Source organism: Podarcis vaucheri, assembly GCF_965113315.1.
Source record: "Podarcis vaucheri genome assembly, chromosome: 2".
Lineage (NCBI taxonomy): Eukaryota > Metazoa > Chordata > Lepidosauria > Squamata > Lacertidae > Podarcis > Podarcis vaucheri.
Genome location: NC_138760.1, coordinates 124,258,438 through 124,286,326, shown reverse-complemented (window position 1 = coordinate 124,286,326; position 27,889 = coordinate 124,258,438). Strand labels below are relative to the sequence as shown.

The 27,889-nt window shown below is 47.6% G+C and overlaps 3 protein-coding genes across 3 annotated transcripts in view; all 3 read left to right on the top strand.

The window, feature by feature from the left end:
- The window catches only part of LOC309524972 (uncharacterized protein), a 55,371-nt gene that overhangs the window by 13,216 nt on the left and 14,266 nt on the right, over positions 1-27,889 (top strand). Inside the window, exons 2-3 of the mRNA XM_082210250.1 lie at positions 11,010-11,038; positions 14,194-14,347. The gene's annotated coding sequence lies outside the window, so the exon portion shown is untranslated. The remainder of the gene's footprint in view (positions 1-11,009; positions 11,039-14,193; positions 14,348-27,889) is intronic.
- On the top strand, positions 200-27,734 carry LOC309526201 (uncharacterized protein; the record flags this gene model as incomplete). Its single annotated transcript, XM_082212115.1, has 5 exons — positions 200-964; positions 18,253-18,366; positions 20,035-20,765; positions 27,356-27,410; positions 27,685-27,734. The coding sequence occupies exons 2-5, from the start codon at positions 18,333-18,335 to the stop codon at positions 27,732-27,734; spliced, it is 870 nt and encodes a 289-aa protein (XP_082068241.1). The 5' UTR covers positions 200-964; positions 18,253-18,332.
- Positions 1,499-5,892, top strand: LOC309526202 (uncharacterized protein; the record flags this gene model as incomplete). Its single annotated transcript, XM_082212116.1, has 3 exons — positions 1,499-2,554; positions 4,012-4,581; positions 5,633-5,892. The coding sequence occupies exons 1-3, from the start codon at positions 2,521-2,523 to the stop codon at positions 5,890-5,892; spliced, it is 864 nt and encodes a 287-aa protein (XP_082068242.1). The 5' UTR covers positions 1,499-2,520.

The window sequence follows — 27,889 nt, the reverse complement described above, 5'->3', positions numbered from 1 at the left end:
GAGGCCGTTTAGGGCTTCAAAGGTCAGCACCAACACTTGGAATTGTGCTTGCAAACGTAGTGGGAGCCAATGTACATCTTTCAGGACAGGTGTTATGTGGTCTCAGTGGCCAGTCCCAACTATATTTTGGTGCGTGGGGGGGAAAATCATGTGACATGAGCCATACCTGTGTGCACAGTAAATATTTTTTTATTCCGTTACCTAGTTTTATTTTGATCTCCGGTCAGGACCTCCTTCATGAATTTCCACATCGTGCGTGCTATTCTAAGCCGGGAAACCAAGGTCCCTCGTGGAGGTTTGTTTCCCTGTGTGCATGCACCATTTTAGAGGCACACTTGGAAAGGACTCAGTTGGATCCAAAATAGCCAATCCAAACTCAAGATTCTGTCAGGTATTCTGTCATTTGAAAATATTTAAAGCACTCATCTTTTTACAGCCTCTGGACCTCTCTTCTCAGCTAATTTCACAAAATATGTGCATCTTTAATTTTTTCCCCTAATTCTGATTTCAACCAGGATCTTTGAAACAATTGCAATTCCTTGCCTCTTAATGCCGCCTGCCTTTTATAATTTATAACTATGGCAACCCCTTTGTAAGCCGCCTTGGCTCTTGGTCTGGGAAAAAGGCGGGATATAAATCAGTAGAATACTAAAGGTGAGGATAAAGCTGCTCTTGAACTCGGATCTTGCTTGGAGCACCTGCGGAGGAGGGATTCTGTCCTGGGGGCGCCGCTGGCCTGATCCTGCAGCCGGGTTTCCCCTTCCTGCTTCAGAGCCGGAGACCAGCCGGGCGCTCCTCCTCCCTCTCTGCCCGGAGCAGCCAAGAGGCTCCTACCCCGCGGCTCCTCAAGGGTTAACTGCGGCGACAGAGCTTCGATTCCTAGAGCGGAAGGGAAGACTGGCGAGAGAGGAGGCGCTTCCGCTTCCTGTTCCGCTTCCCCGGGTTGATGCTGTCCTTCCTGGAGGCGGGTAGCTGGGGGGAGTCGGCCGACCCAGGGGCGGGATTGGGGGGCGAGAGGGAGGGAGCCGCGTCCCGCCTGGGGGGAACTAAGGGGCGACGGGGAAAGGTCGCCTACTCCTGGGAGGGGAAGCGGGAGGCCGAAGCGACGCTCCTCGCTGGCCTTGACCGGCCTCTGGCCTCATCCTGCGGCCTTTCCTCCCGCTCCTCTGTCCAGAGAAAGCAGAAGGAGCGCCCAGCAAAGGCCGCAGGGCAGGAAATGGGGAGGAATGGCAGGGAGTAAACGGAGTCAGGAGAGTCTCCTGCCAGCCAGGGAAGAGGAGCAGGAGGAATTATTATTATTATTTTATTCATTCGTACCCCGCCCATTTAGCTGGGTTTCCTCAGCCACTCTGGGCAGCTCTCAACAGAAAATTAAAAGCACTATAAAAGATCAAACATTAAAAGCTTTCCTGAACAGGGCTGCCTTCAGATGTCTTTTAAAGGTCAGATAGTTGTTTACTTCCTTGACATCTGATGGGAGGGCTTTCCAGGGGGGGGCGCACTACCAAGAAGGCCCTCTGCCTGGTTCCCTGTAACCTCACTTCTCGCAGGGAGGGAACTGCCAGAAGGCCCTTGGAGCTGGGCCTCAGTGTCAGGACTGAGCAATGGGGTGGAGACGCTCCTTCAGGTATACTGGGCTGAGGCCATTTAGGGCTTTAAAGGTCAGCACCAACACTTTGAATTTTGCTCGGAAACATACTGGGAGCTAATGTAGGTCTTTCAGGTCTTAGTTGGCTGCTGCTCCCAGTTACGGGTCTAGCTGCTGCATTCTGGATTTGATCTAGTTTCCGGGTCACCTTCAAAGGTAGCGCCACATAGAGTGCAGAAGGAGCTGCAGACTCTATGGCAGGAGAGGATCCTCCTCAGTTAAGACTCTTTAGCATTTTATTGTATCGAAGGCCATAGGTCCACTGCAAATTAAACCATGAGAAAAAACTTTTCCTCTGCAAAATGTATGTACTAAACATATATCATTTAAAAAGGTGTGCCCCTGGGGATATAACTGGCCATCTGCAGCTGTAGTAATTTTATCTTATGTTCAAGATTTCTAAACACCTGATCCAAAAGGTCTCTCAAGTGGCACAGTGATCCAATGGGAGCTAGAACACAACTAAAACCCACAAACCAATTTAGAAACCAGTATGCATAAAGCCATCATTGAAAAAATTATCCCTCTCTACTTCCCATTTTGCCTCTTGGGCAGCATGTATGGTCTTTACACACTTGAGGAAGGAGGGAGTATGGGGTGGGACAAAACACTCATTTCCCCCAGTCTTAAATTTAGTTATCCAGATTTTCACATTTTATTAAAAAAACAAATAAACACTGAAGGTCAAATCTCCAGTTGCCCCATCTATCATCGGAGGGGGAGCTGAGGGGAGATGGTTTCCACACCTTGCCTTGGAGTGTCTATAAGGAAGGGAATTGTTCTGTCCTTGCAGGGATCAGTGTGCTTTGACAAGTGTCCTTGCATCTCGCTGACGACAACTGGGCCCTACAGAGACTCTGTACAAGGACGTCATGGTGGAGGTTCATGAGATGGTGACCTCTCAGGGTAAGGATCCTTTTCGCCTTCATTAATAGTTATAATAGGTATGGGTTCCTCAGGGGCTCGGAGTGCCTCCCTTCAGCTCCGCTAAAGGAGGTCACCGTGTTTGTTTTTCTCCCAAGTTAAAGGCCAGAAGCCTGGCTGAGAGTAAACATTCTTGCTTCTCTGCTACAATTAGCCTGTGATGGCTTCAGGGTTGCCTCTCTGTGGAAGAGCATTCTTTAGGTGGGGAGCCAGCACTGAAAGACGCATTCCGTATTGCCTCTCTTTGCCCCTCAGCTGGAGAGGGCACTGTGAGAAGGACCTCTGATGATGAGTGCAGGCTCTAGGTGGATTCATGAGAAGCAGCCATTGAGCTACATATGTCAAAATCAGCACCTTGAATTGAAGACAGCAACCCAGAAAGGGTTTTATGTGCTCAGAGCCTCTTGCACCGGTCAGCACTCTGTAGTTTCTGAACGGTCTTCTAAAGCAGCCTGAAGTATAATGCATTGTGGCAATCTACCGTGGAGAATGGTGGAAAAAGCATACTAAAAATCTTCTGTGTGGGGGATCCGAATTTGTACAATACTTGAGTATCTTGTTATTGTTATTGGTTTCTATTGATGTATTGGTTTGTTTGTTGCATATATAGAATATTCTGTTTCTTAATATTTGAGGTTTGATTGCATTTTTATATATGCTGCAAGCCACCCAGAGAGGCTTGGGAAACCCAGCCAGACGGTTGGAATATAAATAAAATAAATGCTACTATTGTTATTATTCATTTTGGTTTCTCAACAAGCTCTGCAGATCTAGGCTTTTCAAGCTTCTCTGAGTTGCAGTGCTGTATTATCAATGCTCAGGGGTGGCCTCACTTCTGCCCCCACAATGGTGGCTCAAAATCCATAAGGAGCGTACCCCTGCAAGTTGGGTGGGGTGGTCCCCCCTCACCCCAACAGACCTCCAAGGGGTCAGACGCCTCCCCCCATTCACTGGCAAAGAGCCTTTTCAGATCCTGACAAAGCTGAATGGTGGAATGTCTGCCCTCTTGTGGACTTGCCCTTGTTGGGGGAGGATCCTTTTCGGGACATGGCTGGAGGGGAGAGGACTCACAGAGCTTTGCTGCCCGTTCCACTTTGCCCCTGGAGGCCGGGGAGACTAGCAGCAAAGCTGAGCAGTGACGCCTCTTTGGGGGTGACACCTGAGGCAGCTGCCTCACACAGGCCCATAGGCAGGCAGGCTCTGTTGATGTTATTGCCTGCTGGTTTAAATTGTGTTATTTATGGCTTGGTTAATCTTAGGGACTGCTCACCAGAACTTTTCTGATACAAATAACCCTTGATTAAATGGTGATATTTTATTAAAACCAGGTATCACATCATTTGTTTTCATGTAAAACGCCTTTAACATAGTGCCAGGCCTTGAGTTTTGATAAAGAAACAGCTGTATCAACCTTTATTTTAAAATTTTTATTCCATCAGGAGATGTTTGGGGGGTCCTGGATGAGGAGGAGCCATCAGACGTCTGGCCAGAAAAAGGTGAGGAGCAAGAGAACGAAAGGAGGTTGGGGGTTCAAGATGGAGCCAACAAACAAGAGGGGAGAGAAACAGTGAAGCCAAGGGATGAACACAGTGTTTCCCAAGAAGATGAAAATCAGATTAACAGGGTGGAGAAAAAACATGAATGTACTGTGTGCGGAAAGAGATTCTGTAGTCGCTCAGCCCTTGCTAGACATCAAAGCGTACACTCAGGTGAAAAACCTTATAAATGCCTGGAGTGTGGAAAGAGATTCAGAAACAGTGGCCACCTTAATGTGCATCAAAGAACTCATACAGGGGAGAAGCCTTATGAATGCATGGAGTGTGGAAAGAGCTTCAGAAAGAGTAGCCACCTTAATGTGCATCAAAGAACTCATACAGGGGAGAAGCCTTATGAATGCATGGAGTGTGGAAAGAGCTTCAGAAGCAGTAGCCACCTTAATGTGCATCAAAGAACTCATACAGGGGAGAAGCCTTATAAATGCATGGAGTGTGGAAAGAGCTTCAGTTGCAGCAAGTCTGTTAAAATGCATCATATAATTCACACACAGGAAAACCATATAAATCCATATAAATGCATGGAGTGTGGAAAGATTTTCAGTCGGAGTTCCTCCCTTAATGAGCATCAAAGAACTCATACAGGGGAGAAACCTTATAAATGCATGGAGTGTGGAAAGAGCTTCAGTACCAGAAGCATCCTTATTAGACATCAAAAAACTCATACAGGGGGAAAACCATATAAATGCATGGAGTGTGGAAAGAGCTTCAGAAAGAGTGGCCACCTTAATGTGCATCAAAGAACTCATACAGGGGAGAAACCTTATGAATGCATGGAGTGTGGAAAGAGATTCAGAAACAGTGGCCAACTTAATGTGCATCAGATAACTCATACAGGGGAGAAACCTTATGAATGCATGGAGTGTGGAAAGAGCTTCAGAAAGAGTAGCCACCTTAATGAGCATCAAAGAACTCATACAGTGGAGAAGCCTTATGAATGCATGGAGTGTGGAAAGAGATTCAGAAACAGTGGCCAACTTAATGTGCATCAGATAACTCATACAGGGGAGAAACCTTATGAATGCATGGAGTGTGGAAAGAGCTTCAGAAGCAGAAGCCACCTTAATGTGCATCAAAGAACTCATACAGGGGAGAAACCTTATAAATGCTGGGAATGTGGAAAGAGTTTCCTTGACAGTAGTACCCTTACTAAACATCAAAGAACTCACACAGGGGAAAAACCATATACATGCATGGAGTGTGGAAAGAGCTTCAAACAGAGTGCCTCCCTTAATGTGCATCGACGACTTCATACAGGTGAAAAACCTTAGAAATGCATGGAGTGTGGAAAGAGCTTCAGTGACTATAGTACCTTTACTAAACATCAAAGAACTCACAGGGGAGAAAATTTATAAATGCATGGAGTGTGGAAAGAGCTTCAGTCACAGCAGGTCCCTTAACATGCACCATAGAATTCACACAGGGGAGAAGCCATATAAGTGCATTGAGTGTGGTGAAAGCTTCAAGTGCAATTCTCACTTTAAATGACATCAGACACCTCTTACAGGGAACAAACCGCATGAACGCCTGGAGTGTGGAAAGAGGTTTGGTCACGGTAGCCTCCTTACTTTGCATCAAAGAACTCATACAAGGGGCAAACCGTATAAATGCTTGGAATGTAGAAAAAGCTTCAGTGACTCTAGCACCCTTCATGCACATAGGAGAATTCACACAGGGGACAAACCATATAAACGTTTGCAGTGCGGAAAGAGCTACCGCCGCAGTAATCACCTTTCTCGACACCGGATAACTCATTCAGAAGACTAACCCTATGAAAGCTGATGTGTGGAAAGAGCTTCCGTTACAGTGGTAAAAGCTGTTCTCCAATTGGAGCACTCGCAGACCAGTGTTTCCTAGTAGGGAGTTAGTAGCTCACTCTTTGACGATGTGCAATTCTTCACCTTCATCCATGCACGAGGGCTTTTACAGTACAGCAAGGAAGCAGCTTAAGGACCAAATACTTTACTGTCGCAAAAGTTCAGGCTCAGTAAAACAGTTTTGGGAGTATGTATATCCATCTGTCTAGTGATAAGTTGCCAGTAGCCAGGTGCAAACTGTCTGGCGCCTGGCTAATTTTGAACACTGCCCCACATTGGTATTTAATTAAAATAAGACATGAACTTGAGAATTTTCTCATATGATTTACCAATCTGTTCTTTTCGGTAAGCATTTCTGACTTTCATCTTCAGACTATGAGCTCAGAATATTTAGAGGGACGCTATAATAAATTATTGCAAAACAGCATCTTTGTGTATGCCGTAACTAAGCAGTAGATCTCTACCAATATGCTCTCTCTATTCTGAACCAAGTTTATCCTTGATTTGTTATGTAAGATGCCTGATGCAGATGATCAACTGAAAGTCACATATTTGTTGTCTCGTTTGAGAAATCTGTGACAAAGTTGCTGCCCCAAAATTGAGAATGTTCATTGAGGAGAACATGGTGGACTGTAAAGATTTAATTGGGAATGACATCTAAAAACTTATTTGTGTGTGTGTGTAATATAGACTGATACTGTATTTTAATGCCATATTTATGTATATATTTCATATGACCATAACGGTCCAAACAATAAACATATACAGCTTGTAGGCTTTTGTAGATACAGTTACGTACAGATAGATGGAATGCATAGGCAAAAGTCAGTAACAAAAAAATACTATTTCTCATGCCTTAACATGTTAGAAGCTGATTGGTTACTGCCGCAGAATCCTATAGTAGTAGTAGTAGTGAAAATAAATAATAATAATAATTTATTACTTATACCCCACTCATCTGGCTGGGCCTCCCCAGCCACTCTGGGTGGCTCCCAACAGAATATTAAAAACACAATAAAGCATCAATTTATTATTTCCTTGACATCTGAAGGGAGGACGTTCCATAGGATGGGTGCCACTACCGAGAAGGCCCTCTGCCTGGTTTCCTGTATCCTCATTTTTTGCAGTGAGGAAACCACCAGAAGGCCCTTGGAGGAGGGCCGATGGAGATGGAGACGCTCCTTCAGGTATACTGGGCCGAGGCCATTTAGGGCTTTAAAGGTCAGCACTAACACTTGGAATTGTGGGAGTTAATGTCGGTCTTTCAGGACTGGTGTTAGAGGTCTCAGCGGTCAGTCCCAGCTATATTTTTGTTCATGGGGAAAAAATCCTGTGAGAAGCGGATAATAAATCCTCGATGTGCACAATAAATATTTTTTGATTCCGTTACCTGGTTTTATTGGGATCTCTGGTCAGGAACTCCTTCATGAATTTCCACATCATGTGTGCTGCTCTGAGCCTCGAAACACACCATTTTAGAAAACGAATTTGTGAAATACATGTTTTGTGATGTACCAGATTTGCCCCAAAGGGCAGTCAACTTTTTAAAAAAATGTTTGTGTTGCCTGCAAGTCATGCAAGGATTTGGAATCACTCACATAAAAGGCTGCTTCCTTCCCCTTCCCCACTTTCTGTACATGCAATAGCAAATTTTATTTTTATTTTTAATGCAGCAGTTTTATGCAGGAGAGTTTCTCCCCACAAAGATGTGTTTTTTATTACTACAGACATTTGTATATTTCATTTATTACAGCCCTTTATTCAGCCAAAGTCCTGGTTGAAGAAGAATGTTTTCGCTCAGGACCTAAAGGCGCATAATGAAGGTGCCAGCCAAAGCTCCCTGTGGAGAGCTTTCCACAAACGGAGCCACTGTAGAAAAGTCCCAGTTTTGTTTTGTCACCCTCCACACATGGAAGAGGCACATGTGGTTGATCCAGTGTGGTTGGACCAGGATCAGTGTAATAAGCTCACACTGTCTTGCTTAGGTGAGCAACCTGACTGCCAAATTCTGCAGCAGCTGAAGTTTCTGAACCACCGCCAGGCGCCACCTTCATGCCTTCAACAACAATGGGAAATAAGCAGGAAACTCTCTAAGGTAATGGGCCCCCTGACCATTAGGTCCAGTCGTGGCCGACTCTGGGGTTGTGGCGCTCATCTCACTTTATTGGCCAAGGGAGCCGGCGTACAGCTTCCGGGTCATGTGGCCAGCATGACTAAGCCGCTTCTGGCAAATCAGAGCAGCGCACGGAAACGCCGTTTACCTTCCCGCTTGAGTGGTACCTATTTATCTACTTGCACTTGGATGTGCTTTTGAACTGCTAGGTTGGCAGGAGCAGGGACCGAGCAACGGGAGCTCACCCCATTGCGGGGATTCAAACCGCCGACCTTCTAATCGGCAAGTCCTAGGCTCTGTGGTTTAGGCCACAGCGCCACCCTCGTCCCTTTTTGGGAAACTCTCTAGGACAGTGTTCCCCAACCTTGGGCCTCCAGCTGTTTTTGGACTACAACTCCCATCATCCCTCGCTAGCAAGACAAGTGGTCAAGGATGATGGGAATTGTAGTCCAAAAACAGCTGGAGGCCCAAGGTTGGGGAACACTGCTCTAGGAAGAACAATAGAAATACTGGAATTAAAGGATTTGTTCAACTCAAAGCTCCCCTGCCTTCTCCATTCGAATGCATTGACTAAAATTAGTACAAAGACCCTGGATTGCAATGGTTAGATAGCTCCCCAAGCTCCAACAAGGAACTGGCCACACACTGTCAAGGAACCCAGACACCCCTCGCCTTAAGGACAGGTGTGACAGACAGCAGAGCCAGACCAGTGTCTGCTGGCGCAGTCTCCCTGAAATTCCGTCAGAGTGCAGGAGCCTCTAACCGATTGGCTACAAAGTCACAGAAGGGGGAGGAGCAGAACTTTGAAAGGGAGGATAAAAAGAGGGAGAGAGAGATAGGGCTACGGGTCAGGTGAAGAGATGGGGCTTGATTTGAGAAGATAGGGCTGCATTTGAGAAGAGATAGGGCTAAGGGCCAGGATAAGAGATGGGGTTTGATTTGAAAAGATAGGGCTGCATTTGAGAAGAGATAGGGCTAAGGGTCAGGTTAAGACTGGGGTCCTTAAACTACGGGCCGCAGGCCGGATCAGGCCCGCCAAGGTCCTAAATCCAGCCCTCCCTGCTGTTGCTGGTTGTCCGGCTTCTGGCCCTGTGGGGCCCCGAGGCTGGACATGGAGATGGTGGAGTGGGAAACGGCGGCAGTCAGGATGCGTTGTGCGTGGGCGGTTCAGGCGGCACCGCCGCCGCCCCTCCAGGTCTCCCGCTTCCCCGCCACTCTCCTTCCCGTCTCACAAGCTGCGCATACCTCGCCCAGCATGCACGTCTCGCCTTTGCAACCTGCCACTGTTGGAGGAGTTCAGAATGTTATCAATAAAAGCTCAGCGTCACACTCTTTCCCTGCGCACCGGTGTCAGTCTACTCATGTGAGGCAGCCCTTTTTGCAAGTTTCCCCTGTCCTTTTTTTATGGCGGGGGTGTGTGTGAGGAGAATTCAGCTCCATGCCTTGGTATCCTTTGCAAGTTTTAACTTCTTCTGGAAGGGGTTGGCTCTCTCCAGGGAGAGATCCCTGAAGGGCTGCAGGTTAGCGAGAGTGGGCGGGTGCCACCCAGCGCTACCATTTTAATCTCTGGGGTGGCGGAAGAAGCCGGGGTGGGGTGGAACTGTCTATTTCCAGCCCCTGCAAGTTCCAAAGCAGAGAAGCATTTCGAAAAGTGCAACTACCTCCTGAATTTGACACACACACACCCCACTCTGCTTTCTCCCTTCCTAAGCCCCTCTCTCTTATCTTTTTCTCACTTTCCAGGCTTACCCTTTCACTGCCATTCCCACTGCTCCCAGGTTTTGCAGTTTTTGGGGAGTGGGGGAGAGAAAAACGCCTGCCCATGATTATTTAGCTTTTATTAACCCTAGGTGAAAATCAGACGCCTGCTTTCTTCGATTTGTGGAGAGGGGAAAAGATCGCTCTAGGAGACAGGAAAGGGGATCCTACATTTGCACTCACAAGCTCTACAATGGCATATTCGATCAGTGAATGATTCTCTCCTGACCAACATAAATTAGCAGGCCGTATTTCCCATTGAAATACTTATACAGTGGTACCTCGGGTTAAGAACTTAATTCGTTCTGGAGGTCTGTTCTTAACCTGAAACTGTTCTTAACTTGAGGTACCACTTTAGCTAGTGGGGCCTCCCGCTGCACAAATTCTCTCATCCTGAAGCAAAGTTCTTAATGCAAGGTACTATTTCTGGGTTAGTGGAGTCTGTAACCTGAAACGTATGTAACCTGCGGTACCATTGTAAGTTTATAATAATAATAAACAATAAAATTTTATTTATATCCCGCCCTCCCCAGCTGAAGCTGGACTCAGAGTGGCTAACAACAGTAAAATAATACAGCATGTTGATTAAAATCATTCTTCATTTTAAATATTGTATTATTTTCCCCCGTCCCGCCGGGCCCCGAGCTGCCCCGTTGCTGGGCAGGAGGAGGAGCCACCTCCGGGGTGCCCATGTGGGTGTTGCCGCTGCTCAGGAGCCTCTGAGTGCGTGCAGAGTGCAGACCGAGCAAGGCAGCGAGGGCATCCCCAGGCGCAGCCGCCTGTGCAGGAAGAGCTGGGCTGGGGTCCGGGTGGGGCAGAGAAGGGCTTCCCACAGCAACGGTGCCCCTTTGCAGATACCCAGCAAGCGCTGTGCCTTCTGGAGGACTACAGTGCCAAGCTGAAGAAGAAGAAGAAGAGTTTGGATTTGATATCCCGCCTTTCACTCCCTTTAAGGAGTCTCAAAGTGGCTAACATTCTCCTTTCCCTTCCTCCCCCACAACAAACACTCTGTGAGGTGAGTGGGGCTGAGAGACTTCAGAGAAGTGTGACTAGCCCAAGGTCACCCAGCAGCTGCATGTGGAGGAGCGGAGACGCGAACCCAGTTCCCCAGATTACGAGACTATCGCTCTTAACCACTACACCACACTGGCTCTGAGCCGGGCAGACGAGAGACAGCTGCGGAGGTCTGTGGAGAGAGTCATCAACATCTTCCAGGCTCTCATAGGTGAAGTATTGGGGCTCCTGGGGGGCCCGGCAGCTGGGGAGGGAAGGCTCCCTGACCCACTGGGACACCGAGGGAAATCGAGCCTTTTCAGCGGAGACAGACATCACTTGACGCTCATGGAAACTGAATTGCATTTGCTGTCTTACTTATTTTGCAGCGCATTCACTCAATTTGGCAAGTTCCTGTGTCATAGGCAAACTTGGCTTCCTCTGCCCCTAACTCCTTTATGAGCAAGTTTAAAAAGCACAGTTTCCACTTTCTATAGCTCCAGTGGGAAAACTCCATCTTTTCCTACCGTTTAGCCAATTCCTCCTTTGCCTTTAATCCACATTGTTAGAACTGCAAGTCATTAGCTATAACACGCAATGTGCATAGGAATTTGTTCATTATTTCCCCCCCCCCCCCGAAATATAGTCTGGCCCACAACAGTGTCTGAGGGACAGCGCACCGGTCCTGTTCAAAAAGTTTAAGGACCCCTGGCTTAGAGAGTGGGTATCTGAGGAAAAGTGACCCTCATGTACTTGAGATAGTACAGGAATACTTGGCTAGTTTAGATGTATTCAAGTCTCCAGGGCCAGATGAACTGCATCCAAGAGTATTAAAAGAACTGGCAGATGTGATCTCAGAACCACTGGCAGTCATCTTTGAGAATTCCTGGAGAACAGGCGAAGTCCCGGCAGACTGGAGGAGGGCAAATGTTCTCCCTATTTTCAAAAAGGGGAAAAGAGAGGACCCAAATAATTACCGCCCAGTCAGTCTGACATCAATACAAGGGAAGATTCTGGAGCAGATCATTAAGCAAACAGTCTGTGAGCACCTAGAAAGGAATGCTGTGATCACCAATAGTCAGCATGGATTTCTGAAAAATAAGTCATGTCAGACTAACCTGATCTCGTTTTTTGACAGAATTACAAGCCTGGTAGATGAAGGGAACGCAGTGGATGTAGCCTACCTTGATTTCAGCAAGGCATTTGACAAGGTGCCCCATGATATTCTTGTAAAGAAGCTGGTAAAATGCGGTCTTGACTATGCTACCACTCAGTGGATTTGTAACTGGCTGACTGACCGAACCCAAAGGGTGCTCATCAATGGTTCCTCTTTATCCTGGAGAAGAGTGACTAGTGGGGTGCCACAGGATTCTGTCTTGGGCCCGGTTTTATTCAACATCTTTATCAACTACTTGGATGATGAACTCAAGGGCATCCTGATCAAATTTGCAGATGATACCAAACTGGGAGGTGTGGCTAACACCCCAGAGGACAGGATCACACTTCAAAACGACCTTGACAGATTAGAGAACTGGGCCAAAACAAACAAGATGAATTTTAACAGGGAGAAATGTAAAGTATTGCACTTGGGCAAAAAAAATGAGAGGCACAAATACAAGATGGGTGACACCTGGCTTGAGAGCAGTACATGTGAAAAGGATCTAGGAGTCTTGGTTGACCACAAACTTGACATGAGCCAACAGTGTGACGCGGCAGCTAAAAAAGCCAATGCAATTCTGGGCTGCATCAATAGGAGTATAGCATCTAGATCAAGGGAAGCAATAGTGCCACTGTATTCTGCTCTGGTCAGACCTCACCTGGAGTACTGTGTCCAGTTCTGGGCACCACAGTTCAAGAAGGACACTGACAAACTGGAACGTGTCCAGAGGAGGGCAACCAAAATGGTCAAAGGCCTGGAAACGATGCCTTATGAGGAACGGCTAAGGGAGCTGGGCATGTTTAGCCTAGAGAAGAGGAGGTTAAGGGGTGATATGATAGCCATGTTCAAATATATAAAAGGATGTCACATAGAGGAGGGAGAAAGGTTGTTTTCTGCTGCTCCAGAGAAGCGGACACGGAGCAATGGATCCAAACTACAAGAAAGAAGATTCCACCTAAACATTAGGAAGAACTTCCTGACAGTAAGAGCTGTTCGACAGTGGAATTTGCTGCCAAGGAGTGTGGTGGAGTCTCCTACTTTGGAGGTCTTTAAGCAGAGGCTTGACCACCATATGTCAGGAGTGGTCTGATGGTGTTTCCTGCTTGCCAGGGGGTTGGACTCGATGGCCCTTGTGGTCTCTTCCAACTCTATGATTCTATGAACCAAGGTATTAATGGGTGAAGCTGTATGGTGTTAAAAGTATTTTGTGGCAGAGAGGATTCCAGAATCAGAGGCAGAAGAGGAGGCTGGAGAGGAGCCAAGAGGCAGAGATGAGTCAGGCTGGTGACTAAGTTAGGGGGTCTCCCCCTCCTGCTCTGACCGGCTCCCCTCCCCCTTGATCTTTCAGAATCTGCAAAGGGATGAAGAGGGCGGAGCACAGGCAGGTAAGGCGAAGAAATATCAGGTTGCTTGGGAGAGCAGCAGACTTAGGGAGCCTATGGGAGATAGCTAAATGCTTCTCCATGAAAGGAGCAGCAAATCCTGGCTTATAGAAAGCCAGCATGTCAGGGAACATATGAGGACAGAACCTTTTCCCCTGGAATTTGTGGCAAGAGGGCAAATCCTATGCTGGGGGTTATTAAGAACCTAAGAATGACCCTGTTGGATCCGCCAGGCGCAGAATGGCTGGGACAACCCAGTCAGATGGATGGGGTACAATAAATAAATGATTAGTGTTAGTATTAGTATTTGCTTTCACTGCCTGAAGCATAGCTGTCAACTTTTTCCTTTTTTTAAGGGAAATTCCCTTATTCCGAATAGGATTCCTCGCAAGAAAAGGGAAAAGTTGACAGCTATGGCCTGAAGTGGCTGCCTCCGTCTGCCTCATGGACTGTAGAGTTATTCTTAGGTTCCTAATAACCCCTAGCATGGAATTTGCCCTTTTCACAGTTGCCACAAATTAAAATTCCCTGGCAAGCTAGCTTTCTATAAGCAAGGAGCTACTGCTTCTTTCGTAGAGAGGCGTTCAGCTATTTACACGCACCTGAGATCACCCGCCTTTCCTGCTCTCTCTGAAGGATGCCAAGAAGAGGCAGCTCCCTCCCTGTTTGCTCTTCAATGGTTAACAGCAGCAACAGCATCTGCGCCCACATTCCTAGAGCAGAAGATTGCAAAGAGGAGGAGGAGATTTGGGGAGGGGGGGAGAGGGAGAGGGAATGTGCCCCTTTCCTCTTCCGCAGATCTGAAAGGGGGGGGGATGCAAAGTGAGTTTCTTCTTGCTTTGGCAGAGATGCTGAAGGCGGCCGCAGGGAGGGAAATGCAAGATTAAGGCAAATAATTTCGTGTGCTGGGGAAAGCAGGACTCCCGCAAGAGCTCTTCCCCTAACCGAATTATTAGGCTCATTGGAGAGATGCGCTCCGTGCACTGAGAGATCCAGGTAGGTTAATCACTCCACAGGTAAACGTCCATCCATTATCTCCCCCCAACCTACAACAGCTTCTTGTTTCCTGTGTTGGGGACCTTATTCACTAGTAGCCTGCAATCATTTCCTTGTGCTGCGTAAATTAAGGTTACCACTTTCCTTCACTCTTCCACATCTCTCTCTTTGCTCTTGTGCCTTCAAAAGACTCCTGAAAGGCATAAACGAAGCTTTTCCACAAATGGAAAGGGGGCCGGGGTGGGGAGTGTTACCGGAGAAATCTGAGGGCTCCCTTGGACAAAAAACAAGGACACCAGCCAGGAATACCAGAGCAAAACAGCAGCCGGTAGGCTTGGTCTTTATTGAAGACTGTCGCGACAGGATTCCCACCTGCCACAAGGTGGAACAGGATGGAAGCCCTGGCCAAAAGAGAACCCAAACTTTTATTAGCTGCTGACCCCCATTTTACACCCTCCCAAAACTACATCACTCATACATCATAGTTACATCATGAAAGGGGAGGTCTGGTGGCAGTAATTTGAGCATCCTGGACCCTGCCCCATGGTTCTCCTTGCCCTCCACCAAACACCCATCAAGTGTAACAAAAAAGATATTTACATTTCCCTGTTTCCCAGCCAAGTTAATCACACCCTTTTATCTTCATCTGGGTTTGTTATTTCTGGAATGGCTACCTGTCTGGCAAGGGACATGGGTGGTGCTGTGGGTTAAGCCACAGAGTCTAGGACTTTCAAGGTCGGTGGTTCGAATCCCCACAACGGGGTGAGCTCGCGTTGCTTGGTCCCTGCTCCTGCCAACCTAGCAGTTTGAAAGCACATCAAAGTGCAAGTAGATAAATAGGTACCGCTCCGGCGGGAAGATAAAAGACGTTTCCGTGCGCTGCTCTGGTTTGCCAGAAGCGGCTTAGTCATACTGGCCACATGACCCGGAAGCTGTACGCTGGCTTCCTTGGCCAATAAAGCGAGATGAGCGCCGCAACCCCAGAGTCGATCACGACTGGACTTAATGGCCTGGGCTCCCCTTTACTTTTTACCTGTCTGGCACTCAGGTATCAGGATGCCAGGGATTATCACTCAGGCAGAGGGGCTGCTGAGTAGCTGAGCTCACATGTCTATATGAATTTCTGAAGTTTTCCCAGTGAGCCAGTACATAGATACATTTATCAGTGAATTCTTACATTTGGTATCGTGCAGCAAAGGCCCTTTGAACAGATAGGAAGAAACTGTGATGAAGTGTTTTGTGGGGACAAATTACAAAAGTCACAAAAGTGATTGTGCTGATTTTGGTAGTGGGTTGCATGCGCATGATATCTGCTGGAGGGGCATCCCACCCCCAAATCTATACATAAATTCCTGCAACAGGAGGCTCTCATGCCACATTGCCAGGTACCTGGTGGTGAATGTTAAACTGCACAGGAGCAAGGCCAGGGGAAATAAACAACAACATTGGCAATCCTAATCAATTTTGCGTGCTCAAGAAAGCCGGCCAATGGAAGGCGGAATTGAGAGAAGGAGTTCCCAGCAAGTTGGACCAAGAAGCATCACTGCAGTGGAGGTGGAATGTATGGTAGCTGTTGTGGCAAGCAGCCATTGATAGCCGTCTCCTCTATATGAATCTTTTCCAATTGTATTTTAACACCATCCAAGTTTGTGGCCGTCACTGCCTCTTGTGGAAGAGAGTTCCATCGTTTAATAATGTGCTGTGTGAACAAGACCTTCTTTTTGTCTTGCCCTGAATCTTCTGACCTTCAACTTCAACTGGACGAGCTTGAATTCAGGCAAAAACGTTCCTCTTTAACCGTGTCTTTGGTTGATTGTCATCCGATCCCAATGTAGGTCTTTCAGGACAGGTGTTATGTGGTCTCAGTGGCCAGTCCCAACTATATTTTGGTGCGTGGGGAAAAAATCATGTGACACGAGCCCTACCTGTGTGCACAATAAATATTTTTTTTATTCCGTTACCTAGGTTTATTTTGATCTCCGGTCAGGACCTCCTTCATGAATTTCCACATCGTGTGTGCTATTCTAAGCCGGGAAACCAAGGTCCCTCATGGAGGTTTGTTTCCCTGTGTGCATGCACCATTTTAGAGGCACACTTGGAAAGGACTCAGTTGGATCCAAAATAGCCAATCCTAATTCGAGATACTGTCAGGTATTCTGTCATTTGAAAATATTTAAAGCACTCATCTTTTTACAGCCTCTGGACCTCTCTTCTCAGCTGATTTCACAAAATAGAATTTATAACTATGGCAACCCCTTTGTAAGCCGCCTTGGCTCTCGGTCTGGGAAAAAGGCGGGATATAAATAAGTATAATACTAAAGGTGAGGATAAAGCTGCTCTTGAACTCGGATCTTGCTTGGAGCACCTGCGGAGGAGGGATTCTGTCCTGGGGGCGCCGCTGGCCTGATCCTGCAGCCGGGTTTCCCCTTCCTGCTTCAGAGCCGGAGACCAGCCGGGCGCTCCTCCTCCCTCTCTGCCCGGAGAAGCCAAGAGGCTCCTACCCCGCGGCTCCGCAAGGGTTAACTGCGGCGATAGAGCTTCTATTCCTAGAGCGGAAGAGAAGACTGGCGAGAGAGGAGGCGCTTCCGCTTCCTGTTCCGCTTCCCCGGGTTGCTGCTGTCCTTCCTGGAGGCGGGTAGCTGGGGGGAGTCGGCCGACCCAGGGGCGGGATTGGGGGGCGAGAGGGAGGGAGCCGCGTCCCGCCTGGGGGGGAACTAAGGGGCGACGGGGAAAGGTCGTCTTCTCCTGGGAGGGGAAGCGGGAGGCCGAAGCGACGCTCCTCGCTGGCCTTGACCGGCCTCTGGCCTCATCCTGCGGCCTTTCCTCCCGCTCCTCCTCTGTCCAGAGAAAGCAGAAGGAGCGCCCAGCAAAGGCCGCAGGGCAGGAAATGGGGAGGAATGGCAGGGAGTAAACAGGGAGTTAGGAGAGTCTCCTGCCAGCCAGGGAAGAGGAGCAGGAGGAATAATTATTATTATTTTATTCATTCATACCCCGCCCATTTAGCTGGATTTCCTCAGCCACTCTGGGTGGCTCCCGACAGAAAATTAAAAGCACAATAAAAGATGAAACATTAAAAGCTTCCCTAAACAGGGCTGCCTTCAGATGTCTTCTATAAGTCTGGAAGTTGTTTTTCTCTTTGACATCTGGTGGGAGGGCATTCCACAGGGCGGGTGCCACTACCGAGAAGGCCCTCTACCTGTTTCCCTGTAATTTGGCTTCTTGCAGCAAGGGATCTCAGTGTCCGGCTGAACGATGGGGGTGGAGATGCTTCTTCAGGTACCGTATTTTTCGTCCCATAGGATGCACGTAGTTTTTTTGGGGGGAAATAAAGGAAAAAAATTATTCCTTTATTCCCCCCCCAAAAAAAAGCAGGTCGCGGAAACTGAACCAGGTTGAGGAACAGTGGGATGGCGTCGCTGCGCCTCCCTGCTGTCCCTCAAGTTTGTGGGGCTGGCCGATGTCTGCTCGGCGCGAGGGGCACTTTGCTTCCCGGGCCGCAGGCTGCTATCCGCAGCGTGGGGAGCCCTGCGGGGAACTCCGGCAGGGCTCCCCACGCTGCGGATGTCTGTCTGGCGTGCAACTAAAACCCACAAACCAATTTAGAAACCAGTGTGCATAAGCCATCATTGAAAAAATTATCCCTCTCCACTTCCCATTTTGCCTCTTGGGCAGCATGTATGGTCTTTACACACTTGAGGAAGGAGGGAGTATGGGGTGGGACAAAACACTCATTTCCCCCAGTCTTAAATTTAGTTATCCAGATTTTCACGTCTTATTAAAAAACAAATAAACACTGAAGGTCAAATCTCCAGTTGCCCCATCTATCATCGGAGGGGGAGCTGAGGGGAGATGATTTCCACACCTTGCCTTGGAGTGTCTATAAGGAAGGGAATTGTTCTGTCCTTCCAGGGATCAGTGAGCTTTGACAAGTGTCCTTGCATTTCGCTGACGACAACTGGGCCCTACAGAGAGCTCTGTACAAGGACGTCATGGTGGAGGTTCGTGAGATGGTGGCCTCTCAGGGTAAGGATCCTTTTCGCCTTCATTCATAGTTATAATAGGTATGGGTTCCTCAGGGGCTCGGAGTGCCTCCCTTCAGCTCCGCTAAAGGAGGTCACCGTGTTTGTTTTTCTCCCAAGTTAAGGGCCAGAAGCCTGGCTGAGAGTAAACATTCTTGCTTCTCTGCTACAATTAGCCAGTGATGGCTTCTGGGTTGCCTCTCTGTGGAAGAGCATTCTTTAGGTGGGGAGCCAGCACTGAAAGACGCATTCCGTATTGCCTCTCTTTGCCCCTCAGCTGGAGAGGGCACTGTGAGAAGGACCTCTGATGATGAGTGCAGGCTCTAGGTGGATTCATGAGAAGCAGCCATTGAGCTACATAAGTCAAAATCAGCACCTTGTCTTGAAGACAGGAATCCAGAAAGGGTTTTATGTGCTCAGAGCCTCTTGCACCGGTCAGCGCTCTGTAGTTTCTGAACGGTCCTCTAAAGCAGCCTGAAGTATAATGCATTGTGGCAATCTAGCGTGGAGAATGGTGGAAAAAGCATACTAAAAATCATCTATGTGGGGGACCCTAATTTGTAGAATACTTGAGTATCGTTATTGGTTTCTGTTGATGTTTTGGTTTGTTTGTTGCATGTATAGAATATTCTGTTTCTTAGTATTTGATGTTTGGGTGCATTTTTATATATGCTGTAAGCCACCCAGAGAGGCTTGGGAAACCCAGCCAGACAGTTGGAATATAAATAAAATAAATGCTATTATTGTTATTATTCATTTTGGTTTCTCAACAAGCTCTGCAGATCTAGGCTTTTCAAGCTGCTCTGAGTTGCAGTGCTGTATTATCAGTGCTCAGGGGTGGCCTCACTTCTGCCCCACAATGGGGCCTCAAAATCCATAAGGAGTGTACCCCTGCAAGTTGGGTCGGGTGGTTCCCCCACCCCCACCCCACCAGACCTCCAAGGGGTGCAGACGCCTCCCCCTCATCCATGTCAGTATTTGTATATATAAAAAAAGTTCTGACCTCCCTTTGTCGCCTCAGCCTGTTTCCTCGGACTCTTGTTGGCATAAAAAAGTCCACGAGAAAAGTATCCTTGCAGAGTACTTTCTGCTTTTATTCTTAAAAGTCTTTCTGCAAAAGCGGCTGACCAACTGTACACACCTCAACACTACCAGCTTTCACTAACCAACCAACCAAACCCAACCAGAAACTAACATTTCTCACTCCATATATACAACCCGGTGCAGGCCGCTGACTCATACTGACCCAGCTTTTTAAGCATTAAAGAAACAGCGGCCAATTTTTAGCCGTGACAACCCACTGGCAAAGAGCCTTTTCAGATCCTGACAAAGTTGAGAGGCCGGGGAGACTAGCAGCAAAGCTAAGCACTGACGCCCCTTTGGGGGTGACACCTGAGGCAGCCGCCTCACACAGGCCCATAGGCAGGCAGGCTCTGTTGATATTACTGCCTGCTGGTTTAAATTGTGTTATTTATGGCTTGGTTAATCTTAGGGACTGCTCACCAGAACTTTTCTGATACAAATAACCCTTGATTAAATGGTGATATTTTATTAAAACCAGGTATCACATCATTTGTTTTCATGTAAAACGCCTTTAACATAGTGCCAGGCCTTGAGTTTTGATAAGGAAGCAGCTGTATCAACCTTTATTTTAAAATTTTTATTCCATCAGGAGATGTTTGGGGGGTCCTGGATGAGGAGGAACCACCAGAAGTCTGGCCAGAAAGAGCTGAGGAGCAAGAGAAGGAAAGGAAGTTGGGGGTTCAAGATGGAGCCAACAAACAAGAGGGGAGAGAAACAGTGAAGCCAAGGGATGAACACAGTGTTTCCCAAGAAGATGAAAATCAACTTAACAGGGTGGAGAAAAAATATGAATGTACTGTGTGCGGAAAGAGAGTCTGTAGTCGCGCATCCCTTGCTAGACATCAAAGCGTACACTCAGGTGAAAAACCTTATGAATGCATGGAGTGTGGAAAGAGCTTCAGAAACAGTGACAACCTTACTTTGCATCAAAGAACTCATACAGGGGAGAAACCTTATAAATGCTGGGAATGTGGAAAGAGTTTCTTTGACAGTAGTACCCTTACTAAACATCAAAGAACTCACACAGGGGAAAAACCATATACATGCATGGAGTGTGGAAAGAGCTTCAGTCAGAGTGCCTCCCTTAATGTGCATCGACGAATTCATACAGGTGAAAAACCTTATAAATGCATGGAGTGTGGAAAGAGCTTCAGTGACTATAGTACCTTTACTAAACATCAAAGAACTCACACAAGGGAGAAACCTTATAAATGCATGGAGTGTGGAAAGAACTTCAGTCGCAGCAAGTCTGTTAAAATGCACCATATATTTCACACACAGGAAAACCATATAAATGCATGGAGTGTGGAAAGAGCTTCAGTACCAGAAGCATCCTTATTAGACATAAAAAAACTCATACAGGGGAAAAACCATATAAATGCCTGGAGTGTGGAAAGAGCTTCAGTCAGACTGCCTCCCTTAATGTGCATCGACGAACTCATACAGGGGAGAAACCGTATAAATGCCTGGAGTGTGGAAAGAGCTTCAGTACCAGAAGCAACCTTATTAGACATCAAAAAACTCATACAGGGGGAAAACCATATAAATGCCTGGAGTGTGGAAAGAGCTTCAGCTGCAGTGGCTACCTTACTAAACATCAAAGAACTCACACGGGAAAAACCATATAAATGCCTGGAGTGTGGAAAGAGCTTCAGTCAGCCTGCCTTTTAATGTGCATCAACAAACTCATACAGGGGAGAAACCGTATAAATTTTTGAAATGTAGAAAAAGCTTCAGTGACTCTAACATCCTTCATGCACATAAGAGAATTCACACAGGACAAACCATACAAATGTTTGGAGTGTGGAAAGAGCTACCGCCGCAGTAACCACCTTTCTCGACAGCAGAGAACTCATTCAGGGGACTAATCCTATGAAAGTTGATGTGTGGAAAGAGCTTCAGTTATAGTTTCTTTACTGTGCATGAAATAACTCGTACAGGGGACAAACCACATACATTTTTGGGGTGTGGAAAGAGCTTCAGTTGCAACAGCTGTCTAATGATAAGTTGCCAATAGCCAGGTGCAAAATGTGTCTGGCGCCTGGCTTATTTTGAACACTGCCCCACATTGGTATTTAATTAAAATAAGACATGAACTTGAGAATTTCCCCTCTGATTTACCAATCTGTTCATTTAGGCAAGCAATTCTGACTTTTGTTTTCAGACTATGTGCTCAGAATATTTAGAGGGACGCTATAAAAAATTATTGCAGAAGAGCTTCTTTGTATATGCTGTAACTAAGCAGTAGATCGCTACCAATATTCTCTATTCTGAACCAAGTTTATCCTTGTTTGGTTATGTAAGATACCCAATGCGTGTAATCAACTGCCCAGGAGGACTCCCCTGCCTGGGGGTCCCGTTCCTGCCACTCACCGCCAGGGCAGGGCGGGCAGGCCTCATAAGGACAGCTGAGGCTGCTGCTGTCTCTCCCCAGGAGAACTCAGAACAGCACACAGTTATTTTTAAAATATTTTAAATTTTTATTTTTTACCTTTAAAATTATTTCTGGCGTGGGGGATGGATGTTTAGTCGTGTTTGGAAATTGGTCTAATTTAGGTATGTTTCTAACTTTTACTGTTTTTGGTTTTTATTGTTTTATTGCTTTTTTAAAAAATAGGTTTTATTTTGTTCTGAAGGGGAGGATGTCAGGGCTGCCTGGGAGTGGGTCCAAGAAAACAAAATGGCCGGGGCAAGTTCCGCAGGGAGGGATGCACTGGGACAACCGATCTTAGTGATCACGGGTAGGAGGAGGAGAGACGCTAAGACCAGACCATGTCATTACCGAGGAGGCAGGTTTAGTCGTTGTTTGAGGACTATCCCTGACTCCGGGTCTGGTCTTGACCGGACGGATACTGGAATCAGCAATGGATACCCACATAACCTGAAGGTTCTGCTGTGCAATGCCAGATCAATGATTCATAAGACCACTGCCATCCATGACTTGATCGTGGATGGAGGACTGGACCTAGCATGTGTGACAGAGACATGGTTGGATGAAGCAGATGGGCCTGTCCTTGCCGCTGCTTGTCCACCTGGCTTCTCTTACGCACAGCAACCCAGGTCATGTGGGCGGGGAGGAAGGGGGTTGCAGTGATTTTTAGGAAGTCATTAGTCTGCACCAGGCATCCTATTGGGAAGACCCAGTTCTCTGAGTGCATATTCTAGAAGTTGGGCAATAGGGGCAGTACAGGATTCCTTTTGGTGTACTGACCTCCCCGCTGCACCAAGGATTCCCGGCCCGAGCTGCTTCAGTTTGTGGTGGATGTTCTCTTGGAGACACCTAGTTTGGTTGTCCTAGGGGATTTTAACATTCACGCCAACACGACCTTGCAAGGGACCTCTCGGGACTTTGTGGAAACTATGGCCTCCATAGGACTGCCCCTGAATTAGCCTGGCCCAGCTCATAGCCTTTGACCTCTATGGATGTTGGTGATCTGACACTAATAAAAGCGAAACAAAAGAAGTGCCATAGTCAGATCACTTCCTGGTGCAACTGGACTTCTCTGTGTCCCTTCCCCTCTGCAGGGAGGTGGGACCGATTTGGATGGTGCGCCCCCGCCACTTAATGGATCTAAATGGTTTCCAGAGAGTGGTAGGGGATGCTTTATCCCATGTTGATGGCCTTTTAGCTGATTCCCTGGTGGCCCACTGTAATGTGGAGTTAACCAGGGCTATTGACTGTTTGGCTCTGAAGCGCCCTCTCCGATTGCATGGAGCCTGCACAGCTCTGTGGTTTTCCACCGGTCTAAGGGCAATGAAACAATCACTGAGATGGCTAGAGTGCCGGTGGTGGATGACTCATTTTGCATCTGACCGCATATGGGCTAGAGCTCTAATGTCAAGCCTTCCAAGTGGCGATAGTGACAATGAAGGAGACCACCGCCTTTATTGCATCTGCAGAAAACCGCAGCAGGAGACACTTTCAGGTGGTGCGCAATTTAGCAGAACCACCTGCTCCATCGGGGCCCAGTATGGGCCACATGATCTCCTGTAATGATTTTGCAGTTTTTTGCAGCAGAGGAGCTATGACACTTGTGTCCAGGGCAGATGTTTACCAACTTCATCTGGTACACAGGCTGAGACCTTACTTGACTGCGGACTGTCTCATCAGAGGTGCTAATCCAGAATGCGGCAGCTAGACCGGTGACTGGGAGTGGCTGCAAAGACCACATAATACCAGTCTTGAAAGACCTACATTGGCTCCCAGCACGTTTCCAAGCACAATTCAAAGTATTGGTGCTGACCTTTAAAGCCCTAAATGGCCTCAGCCCAGTAGACCTGAAGGAGCGTCTCCACTCCCATCGTTCTGCCTGGACACTGAGGTCCAGCGTTAAGGACCTTTGGCAGTTCCCTTGCTGCAAGAAGCCAAATTACAGGGAACCAGGTAGGGGGCCTTCTCGGTAGTGGCACCTGTCCTGTGGAATGCCCTCCCACCAGATGTCAAAGAGAAAAACAACTACCAGACTTATAGAAGACATCTGAAGGCAGCCCTGTTTAGGGAAGCTTTTAATGTTTGACGGACTATTGTATTTTAATATTTTGTTGGAAGCCGCCCTGAGTGGCTGGGGAAACCCACACAGATGGGTGGGGTATAAATAATAAATAATTGTGATTATTACTGAAAGTCACATATTTGTTGTCTAGTTTGAGAAATCTGTGACAAAGTTGTGAGATCTGCAGTTGCTGCCCCCAGACTGAGAAAGTTCATTGAGGAAAACATGGTGGATTGTAAATATTTAATTGGGAATGAAATCTAAAAACTTATTTGTGTTTGTGTTTGTGTGTGTGTGTGTGTGTAATATAGGCTGATACTGTATTTTAAAGCTGTACAGTGGTACCTCGGGTTAAAAACTTAATTCGTTCTTGGGGTCCGTTCTTAATCTGAAACTGTTCTTAACCTTAAGCACCACTTTAGCTAATGGGGCCTCCCGCTGCTGCCATGCCGCAATTTCTGTTCTCATCCTGAAGCAAAGTTCTTAACCCGAGGTACTATTTCTGGGTTAGCGGAGTCTGTAACCTGAAGCGTCTGTAACCCGAGGTACCACTGTATTTATGTATATATTGCATATGACCATAATGGTTCAGTCAACAATAAACGTGTACAGCTTGTAGGCTTTTGCAGATACAGTTACGTTCAGATAGATGCTGTGTATAGGCAAAAGTCAGTAACAACAAAATAGTATTTCTCATGCCTTAACATGTTAGAAGCTGATTGGTTACTGCCGCAAAATGCTGCATTTGGCTGTGTACCCCCAAACACCAGAGGAGCTATGACATTTGTGTAGCAATAATAATAATAATAATTTATATACCGCCCATCTGGCTGGGCCTCCCCAGCCACTCTGGGTGGCTCCCAACAGAATATTAAAAGCACGATAAAACATCAAACGTTAAAAACTTCCTTAAACTTCAGATAGTTGTTTATTTCCTTGACATCTTATGGGAGGCCATTCCACAGGGCGGGTGCTACTACCAAGAAGGCCCTCTGCCTGGTTCCCTGTATCCCCACTTTTTGCAGTGAGGGAACTGCCAGAAGGCCCTCAGAGCTGGACCTCAGTGTCCGGGCTGAACGATGGGGGTGGAGATGCTCCTTCAGGTATACTGGGCTGAGGCCGTTTAGGGCTTCAAAGGTCAGCACCAACACTTGGAATTGTGCTTGCAAACGTAGTGGGAGCCAATGTACATCTTTCAGGACAGGTGTTATGTGGTCTCAGTGGCCAGTCCCAACTATATTTTGGTGCGTGGGGGGAAAAATCATGTGACATGAGCCATACCTGTGTGCACAGTAAATATTTTTTTATTCCGTTACCTAGTTTTATTTTGATCTCCGGTCAGGACCTCCTTCATGAATTTCCACATCGTGCGTGCTATTCTAAGCCGGGAAACCAAGGTCCCTCGTGGAGGTTTGTTTCCCTGTGTGCATGCACCATTTTAGAGGCACACTTGGAAAGGACTCAGTTGGATCCAAAATAGCCAATCCAAACTCAAGATTCTGTCAGGTATTCTGTCATTTGAAAATATTTAAAGCACTCATCTTTTTACAGCCTCTGGACCTCTCTTCTCAGCTAATTTCACAAAATATGTGCATCTTTAATTTTTTCCCCTAATTCTGATTTCAACCAGGATCTTTGAAACAATTGCAATTCCTTGCCTCTTAATGCCGCCTGCCTTTTATAATTTATAACTATGGCAACCCCTTTGTAAGCCGCCTTGGCTCTTGGTCTGGGAAAAAGGCGGGATATAAATAAGTAGAATACTAAAGGTGAGGATAAAGCTGCACTTGAACTCGGATCTTGCTTGGAGCACCTGCGGAGGAGGGATTCTGTCCTGGGGGCGCCGCTGGCCTGATCCTGCAGCCGGGTTTCCCCTTCCTGCTTCAGAGCCGGAGACCAGCCGGGCGCTCCTCCTCCCTCTCTGCCCGGAGCAGCCAAGAGGCTCCTACCCCGCGGCTCGGCAAGGGTTAACTGCGGCGATAGAGCTTCGATTCCTAGAGCTGAAGGGAAGACTGGCGAGAGAGGAGGCGCTTCCGCTTCCTGTTCCGCTTCCCCGGGTTGATGCTGTCCTTCCTGGAGGCGGGTAACTGGGGGGAGTGGGCCGACCAAGGGGCGAAAATGGGGGGCGAGAGGGAGGGAGCCGCGTCCCGCCTGGGGGGAACTAAGGGGCGACGGGGAAAGGTCGCCTACTCCTGGGAGGGGAAGCGGGAGGCCGAAGCGACGCTCCTCGCTGGCCTTGACCGGCCTCTGGCCTCATCCTGCGGCCTTTCCTCCCGCTCCTCCTCTGTCCAGAGAAAGCAGAAGGAGCGCCCAGCAAAGGCCGCAGGGCAGGAAATGGGGAGGAATGGCAGGGAGTAAACAGGGAGTCAGGAGAGTCTCCTGCCAGCCAGGGAAGAGGAGCAGGAGGAATAATTATTATTATTTTATTCATTCATACCCCGCCCATTTAGCTGGATTTCCTCAGCCACTCTGGGTGGCTCCCGACAGAAAATTAAAAGCACAATAAAAGATGAAACATTAAAAGCTTCCCTAAACAGGGCTGCCTTCAGATGTCTTCTATAAGTCTGGAAGTTGTTTTTCTCTTTGACATCTGGTGGGAGGGCATTCCACAGGGCGGGTGCCACTACCGAGAAGGCCCTCTACCTGTTTCCCTGTAATTTGGCTTCTTGCAGCAAGGGATCTCAGTGTCCGGCTGAACGATGGGGGTGGAGATGCTTCTTCAGGTACCGTATTTTTCGTCCCATAGGATGCACGTAGTTTTTTTGGGGGGAAATAAAGGAAAAAAATTATTCCTTTATTCCCCCCCCCAAAAAAAAGCAGGTCGCGGAAACTGAACCAGGTTGAGGAACAGTGGGATGGCGTCGCTGCGCCTCCCTGCTGTCCCTCAAGTTTGTGGGGCTGGCCGATGTCTGCTCGGCGCGAGGGGCACTTTGCTTCCCGGGCCGCAGGCTGCTATCCGCAGCGTGGGGAGCCCTGCGGGGAACTCCGGCAGGGCTCCCCACGCTGCGGATGTCTGTCTGGCGTGCAACTAAAACCCACAAACCAATTTAGAAACCAGTATGCATAAGCCATCATTGAAAAAATTATCCCTCTCCACTTCCCATTTTGCTTCTTGGGCAGCATGTTTGGTCTTTACACACTTGAGGAAGGAGGAAGTATGGGGTGGGACAAAACACTCATTTCCCCCAGTCTTAAATTTAGTTATCCAGATTTTCACATCTTATTAAAAAAAACAAATAAACACTGAAGGTCAAATCTCCAGTTGCCCCATCTATCATCGGAGGGGGAGCTGAGGGGAGATGGTTTCCACACCTTGCCTTGGAGTGTCTATAAGGAAGGGAATTGTTCTGTCCTTCCAGGGATCAGTGAGTTTGACAGGTGTCCTTGCATTTCGCTGACGACAACTGGGCCCTACAGAGAGCTCTGTACAAGGACGTCATGGTGGAGGTTCGTGAGATGGTGACCTCTCAGGGTAAGGATCCTTTTCGCCTTCATTAATAGTTATAATAGGTATGGGTTCCTCAGGGGCTCGGAGTGCCTCCCTTCAGCTCCGCTAAAGGAGGTCACCGTGTTTGTTTTTCTCCCAAGTTAAAGGCCAGAAGCCTGGCTGAGAGTTAAACATTCTTGCTTCTCTGCTACAATTAGCCAGTGATGGCTTCTGGGTTGCCTCTCTGTGGAAGAGCATTCTTTAGGTGGGGAGCCAGCACTGAAAGACGCATTCCGTATTGCCTCTCTTTGCCCCTCAGCTGGAGAGGGCACTGTGAGAAGGACCTCAGACGATGAGTGCAGGCTCTAGGTGGATTCATGAGAAGCAGCCATTGAGCTACATAAGTCAAAATCAGCACCTTGAATTGAAGACAGCAACCCAGAAAGGGTTTTATGTGCTCAGAGCCTCTTGCACCGGTCAGCACTCTGTAGTTTCTGAACGGTCTTCTAAAGCAGCCTGAAGTA